This window comes from Brachyhypopomus gauderio, chromosome 12, assembly GCF_052324685.1.
Source record: "Brachyhypopomus gauderio isolate BG-103 chromosome 12, BGAUD_0.2, whole genome shotgun sequence".
Taxonomy (NCBI): Eukaryota; Metazoa; Chordata; class Actinopteri; order Gymnotiformes; family Hypopomidae; genus Brachyhypopomus; species Brachyhypopomus gauderio.
Window position 1 is genome coordinate 22,509,314 of NC_135222.1, and position 10,480 is coordinate 22,519,793.

At 37.9% G+C, this 10,480-nt stretch overlaps 1 protein-coding gene and 1 long non-coding RNA gene across 3 annotated transcripts; one reads left to right on the forward strand and one right to left on the reverse strand.

Moving 5' to 3' along the window:
* Positions 1-630: 630 nt before the first annotated feature.
* On the reverse strand, positions 631-3,961 carry LOC143528244 (uncharacterized). The gene is made up of 4 exons (XR_013134416.1): positions 3,622-3,961; positions 2,526-2,639; positions 1,694-1,901; positions 631-1,174 (listed from the first exon to the last, which is right to left on the reverse strand). It is a non-coding gene; the product is annotated as an uncharacterized LOC143528244 (long non-coding RNA).
* On the forward strand, positions 3,507-10,226 carry LOC143528242 (uncharacterized). Of its 2 annotated transcripts, none has more exons than XM_077023871.1 (5): positions 3,507-4,216; positions 6,965-7,099; positions 7,653-7,793; positions 8,324-8,653; positions 9,484-10,226. In XM_077023871.1, exons 1-5 carry the CDS (start codon positions 3,943-3,945, stop codon positions 9,807-9,809), a joined length of 1,206 nt encoding a protein of 401 aa, XP_076879986.1. In that variant the 5' UTR covers positions 3,507-3,942; the 3' UTR covers positions 9,810-10,226. The 2 variants fall into 2 exon arrangements, with proteins under 2 accessions (XP_076879986.1, XP_076879985.1); XM_077023870.1 differs by having other exon boundaries at positions 3,515-4,216; positions 6,953-7,099.
* The last annotated feature ends 254 nt before the right edge of the window (positions 10,227-10,480 follow it).

A 10,480-nucleotide genomic window follows, 5' to 3' on the forward strand; every position in this document is an offset into this window, starting at 1 on the left:
TTATTCTCATTATATATATGCTACCACTAGGCACAATCATTCATAAGCATATTTTCTTCCATTGATATGCAGATGATACTCAGTTGTATATATCTTCTAATCCAGATAATGTCAATACTGTTGTTTCTTCTTGGATAAAATTCCTCTTACCCTAGATGGTTTTTCAGTAAAAATCTACCTGAAAAAGCTTAGGTGTCACTATCGATTGACACATACATATGCAATGTCAATAAGGCTGCCTTTGTCCATTTACATAATATTTGCAAGTTATCAGATGCAGAAAGCTGGTTCACACTTTACAGATTAACTAATATAAAGTGTAAAGCTGTGAGGAATGAGGCAGGATGCATGGACGAGTTCCTTCAACACGTAGCTTTATTAGCTTACACAAGTGAAGAAACTGTAGCCCTCAGCAAACCATTAACACAAACGGTTGCAACACTGAACTGAATATATACTCACACAATATATACTTGACACAATGAGCACCGCGTGTAACACATTGCACTAACAAGACAGGTGAACAGCCACACCCACAGGAAGTACATATACTTTATACACACACACACACACACACACACACAGAATACATCTACACATGCCCAAAGGGAGGGGTCTGGGGCTGTAATGTGTCATAAAGGTATTTTAATTGGATGCTCTAGTCCCTAAAGAAACAGAATCCTAAATAGGGCTAGAAGGGCTAGTTTGTCTAAACTGGAAAAAACTGTCGTATGTCTTTTAACAAACGTCCAATAAGGCCATCACGGTGGTTCTTTCCAAGCCAGTATGTCCACTCGATAACTGCAAGATGCTCCTTCAACAGTTTTTCAGTTCTGTTCCCTCGCATTCTCCAAATTTGGCCTTTATAGATAGCCCAGGCTCTTTCCAAATGTTGTGTATGGCCACCACTCAGAGGGTCAACAAACCATCTTCTGTGGTTTACACTGAAGTGCATATATCCTGCATTTTCAAGTGCCCCCATGTAAGCTCTCCACTGATCACTTATAATTGTTGATCCTCTACGTACATGCCTTCTGATTATAGGGAGCAAGTGATGTCGTGATCTTTTTTCCACCAGCCTGAGAATGGGCCTTCTCCTATCTTCTCTCACACCAAGTATTCCAAAAACCCACTTTCTTCTTTTCCAGGTGCGCCCAAATCTACCACGGCCATACTGTCAAAAAATATATATATTTATGACAATATTCTCAATAGTATTTGCCATATAATCACTCAACTACCAGGCATGTTATAATATGCTGACATATCCTCTTACAGTAATAAAAGCAATTCAATTATTTGTATTCCCATATGAGACTGAGAGCTGTATGCCACCACAGAGGTTATTTTTTATCCCACAAAATTTGTTAAAGGAATACTCCAAAATTTTAACCTCACCTGTTTTTTTTTTACATCATACAGGTTTCATTTCTTCTAGCATGTATGACAATACTATGGCACTGTACAGGCCAGATCTATGTGTTTCAAGTCACCAGGTTTCCTAATCAAAGATAAACATATTGGAATGATATGAGAATTATTTTCTGGGGTATTCCTTTAAAATTTGTGCCAGGGTGAATAGCTCACTATAACACATATTATACATATCAGTTAAAACATATAAAGCCAGGTCTGAACTGAGAGCTGTTTTTACCAAGATCTGATATATATCCAGGGTAACAGCTGATCTTACCTTACGTTTATGACAGAAATTACTTTCATCTATTATCACAAACTCTCTCTGTCCTCCAACTTGCTGTCCTGTTCTTCTCCTCTTCCTTTTTATTGCACTCTTGCAGATCATTCGCAGTGTTTTATTCATTTTGGATAGCGTGCGTGTGCTTCCACAAACACCGTCTTGTATCAGATCGATTTGCCGCAGCCGTAATCCTTGTGCAAACCTAAAAAGAAAGATTGTAAAAACTCATGCATCACTTTTAGATTCTTTTAGGGCCTGCTGACTGTATTGTACTGAGTGGAATGAGTGAGTGAGTTTGTCACGGAGTTAAAAGCTAGGTCTGTGAGGGACCTCACATCTATTTAAAATAGCCAAATATCACCAAAAATATTATATTTTACTCTATATTCCAGACATATTAATTTGGTATGTCTTATGTGTTAAGACAAAGGCATTTTTGTTAGTTTTCTTTTGTTTCTTCTTTCTCAAAAACACACATTATATGTCCAATGGTTTTCAGACATTCCTTCTTTGTAACGCGTAATGCCCAGGCAACCCCTAAACTCAGTACTAGAGGAGCTCAACCCGACTACATCCCCCACCCATCTCCAGAATGCTAATTATCTCTGCCAAAACCTGTTTGTAAAAAGAAGAAAACTAGAGTAAATAATTGTTACAGGTTAAAATTGCATCATAACCTTAACAAAAGAATGTACTTCAAGCAGCCAATCAGATTTCAGTTTTTAACCTGCTCTAAGTAAATGCCCACCCACTATTATTGCCATGCTTATAAAAAGATTTGGAAAATATTGAACTCTGAAATACAAGGAGATCAATAATTTCACACCTGTGGATAAATTTAATCCAGCTTTGAAGACTTATCTTGCTCCTCTCAAACATGGATCCTGATCTGACTGACTTCTTGACCGTCTTCCCTCTGTGGGTCTTATACCGACACTCCCTGGGCAAGAAATACCAGAGAAAGCATAACATTGAAATACAGTAAGATACACCAATCAGAGTAATTGTTCGCAGACCAATGCTTTCAGCTTAGGCCACCACTGATAAACAGGGTCTATTAATTAAGTACATTCTCATGCAACAATAACTGTATCACATGCCCATTGTCTCATATAGCTTTACTACCATACTACTGCTTAATTTTGTCACACAGACCGGTAAAATGTATTTAATAAAAGCTTCTATACTAGATGTGATAATTATTATGGAGCATGTAATGTTCTGTGAGTTAACATAGTGTCAAAAAAGCATTAATATTACACCACATATGTAATATGTGAAATATGAAGGGCAATGAGGGCGGCATGGTGGTGTGGTGGTTAGCACTGGCGCCTCGCAGCAAGGCGGTCTGGGTTCGATTCTCGGTCTGGGCTGCTCTGTGTGGAGTTTGCATGTTCTCCCTGTGCCTGCGTGGGTTTCCTCCGGGTACTCCGGTTTCCTCCCACAGTCCAAAGACATGCGTGTTAGGTTGATTGATCACTCTAAATTGCCCGTAGGTGTGAGTGCGTGTGTGTTGGCTATGCGGTGGACTGGCGACCTGCCCATGGTGTACCCTGCCTTCGCCCGGAGATGCTGGGATTGGCTCCAGCCCCCCCGTGACCCTGACTAACGGGATTAAGCGGTTCAGATAATGGATGGATGGATGGATGGATGGATGGATGGATGAAGGGAAATGTTTTTATTCACCTGCTTATAAAAGTGAAGCATTTACATTCTGACCCATAGACTAATTCAGTCTGTATTTTGACCAGTAGCTGTACTGTAACTGTTGCACAATCTAAGGTGCAACGGAAATTTAGAGCAAGAAGCTACAAATAAAATACAAAGTTATGTCTCAATAGCAAACTATCCCATATAAGTGGTGTGTTATTACTTTTGTTTAATAAAGAATTATATTGTTCTTACCACTTAACTTAACTTACCACTGTGCCCCATCACGCAGCTCCAATCTTGGCTTCATTTGCATGTTTCGCTTGCAAAGTCTGCACTTCATTCTTCTTTTCAAAAGTCTTTTTTTCTGAAGCCATTTTATTAGCCTTGCGGTACTTTTACTTGTTGCCCTGCCATCACAAAGGTGAAGTATTTTTCTAGCCAAATCCATTCCCTTAACATTAAACTAGAAACATCACTTTTCATTATGGCTTTATGCCTGCTTGGAGAAAAAAACGTGCGCGGGGTTGTCACGTGACAAATTCGCGCGGGCCCAAGAGCGTCTGCGTCAAAAGTGCAGAGCGATATTTCAAATGAGAAACCGAAACATAATTCGAGTGCTCAGAGATGTGCAGTTATTTGGATTAGCTCCCAACTTGGGCTCTGTTGTTACATGGGATAACACTCTCAATCCTGGTTCAGAACACTTTTTAGAAGTGAGTGAGCCTGTAAACGAGCCTACGTGGGTGGTTGTTATCCCTTGCCGTTATTACCCCGACTCTGAAGAAGAGCGTAGCATGGAGGGCGAGCGGAAAAGCAAAAGAATTAACGAAAAGAAACAACGAAGACTCGAGGAAGACTCTGCAGGTAAGAAACCCGTAGATATAGGAACATAAATGTTGTGGTTCTGGCGAAGATGAAACATGCAGTTAGCTAGCTAATTAACTTAGCTAGCTAAGTTGGCTATACAGTTAGCGATCTTATCTCCAAATTATATTCAGCGTGCTGCAGTTAGCTAAAGAAACGTTAAGTTTTCTGAACAGAAGTACTGCATTTTTTACCTGTCAAGTGAGAGACTTTGTGGGATTATTTTGGTTTGTTGGAATTATATTTGTACATTGTTAAGTACAGTTTAAATGTATAAATGTGCAATTAGATACTGGCTGTCGCCTCAGTAGTTTTGCAGTGGGGAGTTTTCTCAGAGGGCCTAAAAATATTCTTAAAACTAGTGGTGGGCCGTTAACGGCGTTCGTTAATTTGATACTCTTATCGGGCGATATAAAAATTATCGCCGTTAATCTATTTTTAAAGTTGGGTTGGGAACTGGGTCAAAATGGATAAGCAAACTATGATGACTTTCAACTTGATAGTTTAGCTCGGCTGTATTCCTAACCAAATTGCACAGTAGGGGCGAGAACGAGTTTTCAAACCTGTGAATTACATATCGTACATGTGTTTACATGGATGCAGCCACGAAGTCGCCAGGTCTGCTTCATGGAAAATTCATTTTTAGGAACGTAAAGTGTTACCCGAGCGGAGCTCGGAGCGGTCGTTTTCTGCATGGTCCTAGTGCTAGATTCGTCGCTATTTAAATATTTCTTTTTAACCGTTAAAACTGCAGAGGACCAAAACCGGCTTTTGAAAAAGTCCCCCCCAAATTACGTCCGTGAGGTTAAATGTACTAAATGTTGGCTTACATTTCAAATATTATGTTTAGCTGAATAAACATGTTATCAACCCCTTTTAATGTACAGTATAGGCTTTCAAATTCATGTTTAACTGAATAAACCGTTGAACACGAGTAGCCTAAATTTTATTGAGCATGTTTTTTTTCTTCAAATATCAAAGTAGAACAGCTTCCTCAAGCAGTCATTGATGCATTTTGGAAACAGGAGATGAGCCCCTGGTCTAATGCACCCTCTGTATTAAGAAACCCTATCTCAAAAACTGACTTTTAGTCATTACTTGGGTAGCACGCATATGAGCCATTTTAATATAGATTATAGGTATGATGACAAAATTTTCAAACAGCCCCAAGCTTAAAAAGAATTACATATCTAGACAGAGCTGAAATATACCTTTAAAATGATACCTGGATTTAGAAAATTGGTTGAGAATTGATAAAGTTATGATATTTATAATATCATGTATCACAATAAAATATAATACATTAATTACAATAGAAGTCGTGTGACTGAAATTCACATAATCTAATTCTAATTAATCATAATTAATAATTAATCATAATCTAATTCGAAGTGATGTTAACTATATTACCATTTAACAACAAGTTATATCAGAAAACAATGAGATTAAACTACACAACACTGGTATCAGTACCGATTTCAAGAAAACACTGTGGGAATTAGTTAAACCGAGTCGCCGCTTTTAGCCTAAAGTTGCTAGCTACCGTGACGCTCGATACACAAATGTCAATCATGACTGCCTATTTTCCGCGGTCTAGTAAAGTACTTTCGCCTGCACAGATTTCTATTAAATTTGGTCAGTATTGAGATAAAAGCAGTATTTTAGGTCCATATATTTCGATGGTGTCCGGAGCGTTGATGAAGCCCACAGACCGATTGAAAACAACAAAATATCTTCTCGCTGGTCTGCCGACCTGAAATCGCCTCAGAGTTTACTATTAGCAGTGCCTGATGACTGGCTGGGTTGTGCTTGACGAAGTCACAGTAGTATTCAGGAAAAAACATACACCTGCTAGGCGGTGAGAAGTGATGTTATATGACACCCTTACAAAAGTACAACGTAGTTTGGAACACATTACTGAGCCAGAATTTTTCGCATCGAACGTTGGTTCGTCAGCATACCTATAGATTAATCTAGATTAATTTCAAGATTTCAGTGAGATTAATCTAGATTAAAAAAATTAATCTATACCCACCCCTACTTAAAACATAAATATATATAATATAATTTATCCAATTTAATCTACTTACAGTTTTACAATCGACATCTAAACAATTACAAAAATATAAGCAAATAAATTATTCAGCCGTGTCTATTCAATCTGTGTTGGAAGGTGAGGGGTTAAGTGGAAGCCTATGGGCCTGTGTCTCCCCCTATCAGGACTGTGATGCCCGCTGTTCGTTTACAGAGGGCCTGGCAGTTATAATTCAGCAATACCAGTTTCAAATGACAGTAAAATTGACCAATCATATCTTCCCTCTTAGTGGGCGGGCTTAACTGTATGATAATTTCCGCCCGCTGTGGCGACGCTAGCTGTCGTTAGCGTACCACCGCTAGCTAGTTTCGATTCATTCCTTTGATGCCCTCGTACGTGTTGTTTACATATTCCGCTTCCGAGAAACACGGAGCTGTGAACCTTATTTTGCTTAAAATGTTATCTAGTACATATGTTATTGTTTATTGCATTTCTATAGCTGTACTGTCGTCTCAATTATTTTTCTTTATTGCAGTTAATTAGGAGAGGAAACAATTTTTTCCCGGGGGGGTGGAGGGGATGGGAGCCCAGGTTTAATGGTCACGGTTCGCTACTGGTTTATTGTTGCAAATGTCATACGTGACCTTGCTGTACTGAGACATCACTCTGTCACTGTGTTTATACCTTTTTCTTTCTCACAGAAACATTTGAAGATCCTCAGGCATTAGATTTGGTAGTATTACCAGAAGGTTCTCAATGCCCAAACCTTAACGCTGCCAGCCCAGTCTTGGAAATTCCAGGTCAAAGGAAAATAATTAAGACCTCCACCCAAAGCTCAATGGTCAAAGGTGAGATTTATTTATATAACCCTTTGCACAACAAATGTCACAAAGCAGCTTTACATAAAGTTTTACAAATGCATGAGGGTCCAAGGAAAATCTCCCTAGGTGAGATTTAGGTTATAAACCAACACTCAAGACAGAACACAACCTTCACTGGATGGCTCAGCTAGCAGTCCATACTTTATTATTCAACTGGCAAAACATTTTCTAAATGCTTTGTCTGAGAATAATAAAGCAGAATAAAAGAAGTATATTGGATTTGTAGAGATAAACATTACATGACCATCTACATACAGTACATGTGCCGGTCATTAACATGCATGTGGCTCCATCAGATGTGTCTATAGTAGCATAATTAAAGGGACGGCCTGGGGTGACTATAGTTCACCCAAGGTATATACTATAAAGCATTACCTCTTCAAACTGATAACAAGGATCTTTAGACCTTATCCTGTTCAGTAGATGACAATAACGAGGAGCCACATATAATCAGTAATGATCAGTTTATGTTGACAGTTGATCTTGTGTTCATTCAAAAATACATATTCTGCCTTTGAAGGAGCAGCACCAACCCTTCAGGCTGCTTTAAGGAGAGCAAACGAAGAAAATGCTGTTCTGAAGGTGAAAGTGAAAAGTCTTGAGGAGAAGGTTGGGTTACTAGAGAATGACAAAAAGTTTCTTCAACAAAGACTGAGAGAAGGTAAGCAGTGCAGGAGGTTGATTGACCAGGGGCTGCATTACAGAAAATGCCTATCTTTAGTACTAAATAAAGAACTGAGAGGTCAGGGTAAGATTTGTTACAAATATAAATCTTAAATTAGAATACTAAACTACTTGTTTGAGGTTGTTATTGAGTAGTTATGTGGTGACAGTGGAAATCAAGTCTGGAGTGTCTGGGATTTTTGAAATGTTAGGAAAAAGACATGCCAGTTATTGTGAGTTTGTTGCCTGTCAAAGCTCCCTAAAATGATAAAACAGATAAGTTAAACAGAAGGATAAAATTATGAAGTTAGGCTTCTGCCCTACATTCAGATTGAAGATGCCTTGGTCACTAAACAGACAAGATTTCAGTGTTGGGATGTTTTTGTAATATGACCCCAGTTTACCAGTTCCATCTCATGTTTACCTGCCTGATTTAGGATTGAAAGAAAGCATGATATCTTCTCTGTTTTTACTGTTGATATTTAAATGTGATGTATGTTATTGAAATTGTGGCTATTGTTATTTAAGCGCTGGTGATGAGGAAAGCAGCCTCTGGACAAAGACCTCAGTCACACGTGAGTATTAGTGACAGCAGTGAAGGCGAGGACAGCAGCAGTATGGAAGAGGATAGCACAAATTCTACATCTTCATCTTGCCAGCAAAAGAAGAGAGAGAAAGAGAAGAAAAAGAGATTGTGGAAAAAAGCTAATAAGGGTGAATGTAGAAATGTGGTGATAGAAAAAAAGAAGAGGCAAAAGAAACGACAGCTGGATTCTGACACAAGTTCTGACACTGATGACTTCCCAAAACAAAAGAAGAGCAAGAAGAGGAAGATGAAAGAATATCCAAAGAAGAAAGGTATTATTATTATTACAACATTATTACTTAGTAATAATGCATAAGTACTTACTTTGCTCCTTAGAACGTTCAGTTGTTGCTGTTTTTCACTAATTTTGCATTCTATCTGAATTGCGAGTTTGTAAGGTACATCTAAATAATACTTGTATTTATTTGACTTTTTAATCAGTACACCCGTCATATACGTGCACTTTGTAGGTTTACTGTTACTAATATTAGACCATTGCAATAACCAATTTTGTATTTGTCAGCCCACTTTTTACTACATCCAATGAAAAGGCACCACCAAAGACACACCTCTGAAAGATATAATTGGGGTGGCGGTCTATTTTCATTACATCAGTGACACTGTTATTGTAGTGTTTGTGTTGCTTGTATGACAGAGGTGTATCTGGAATTTTTACACATCATTGTCAAAGTCCCAGCCAAAGGCGGCTATGTAGTCAGAAGCAATCGTTGATCACATGCTAGAGAAAGACTTGCTAATCCCAGTCCTAGCAACCCCACACTATGCTTTGTCACATCTAGCACATTTGAAGAAATGTATTTTATAAGTAAAAAACAGTCCGTATTGGTCAGGTATGTCGAGTAGGGAAACAAAAATGTGAAGAGCATGGAGTCACTATGACTAGGATTTGCTAACGCAAATGACACTGACAGACGAATTGTTATATAGATAATATGTGCAGCAAATGAGTGTTATACAGTTAGTAATGGTAAGTCGACAAAACACCTATATTATAAAATGAATGTGGGTACAAAGTAGTAGTATCGAACAAACTGCCAGCTCAGTGCAAGTTAGATAGCCTTAAATTTATTTTGTTTTGCAGTTGGGATGCCCGAAGATGTGATTTCCAGATACAGGCGTGTTCTGAAGGCTGTGTCTAGAGGCATGTCGAAAACTGATGCTTACAGTTATGTTGGTGTCAATCGCAAAACAATTGTGGACACAGCAGCAATTGCAGAGTTAAAGCAGGTGGATCCTGAATCTTACCACCAGATACGGGCTATGTTCCACAAAGGAAGAAAAGGGCACACCTTATATGATTTTGCAGAGCAATGCAAAAGTGTATTTTCAAAAAAACCAGAGCTCAAAGCCACAGTTGAACGGATGAAAGAAGATGGCAGACTGCTAGATATCCATACCTATAATTAAACAGTGCTTTGAATTTACATAATTTTCATGTGAACTTCATGTGAACTAAACTATGGTAACACAATTTATTTGATTTTGTTTCATTTGGCAAGACTTGTATCAATGGAACACATAGATTACACATTTAAATTGCTTAATCTTAAAGCACATTGGTAAAATATTCTATAATGTGAATGTTGGATCATTTGTTTTCTTTGAAAGTCTTTGTTTACAGTTTAAAATTACAGGATTATGTTATCCATGTAGGTCATGGATAGTATTGGTTATAATATCTGTTAGGTTTGCAACTTTATTGTTATTAAGGACTTTTCATTTCTTATTGTGTTATTGTGTTGCGCACTTCTGAATACTCATGCAAGTGTGAAGGTGATTTTTTTACAGTGTTGTGAATAAAAAACTGAACATGTTGATGCATAAGTCTTTCTTGGGAAAATAATGTATTATATTAGTTATTACTACAATTAATTGATTATCAAGTTATTGTATAGGTACACTGTGACACTCATCAAAAACAGTAATCAGTTTCTGCTAGTTCTTAAGTAGTAGTTAATAGTACATGTAAGATACCTAAACTTCTCACTTTACTTGTGGGGACACATAATAATAAGTAAGGTTGATGTTCAAGTAATTAATGCTTCATTAATGACTAACTAACAACACTAAGAAAGTGA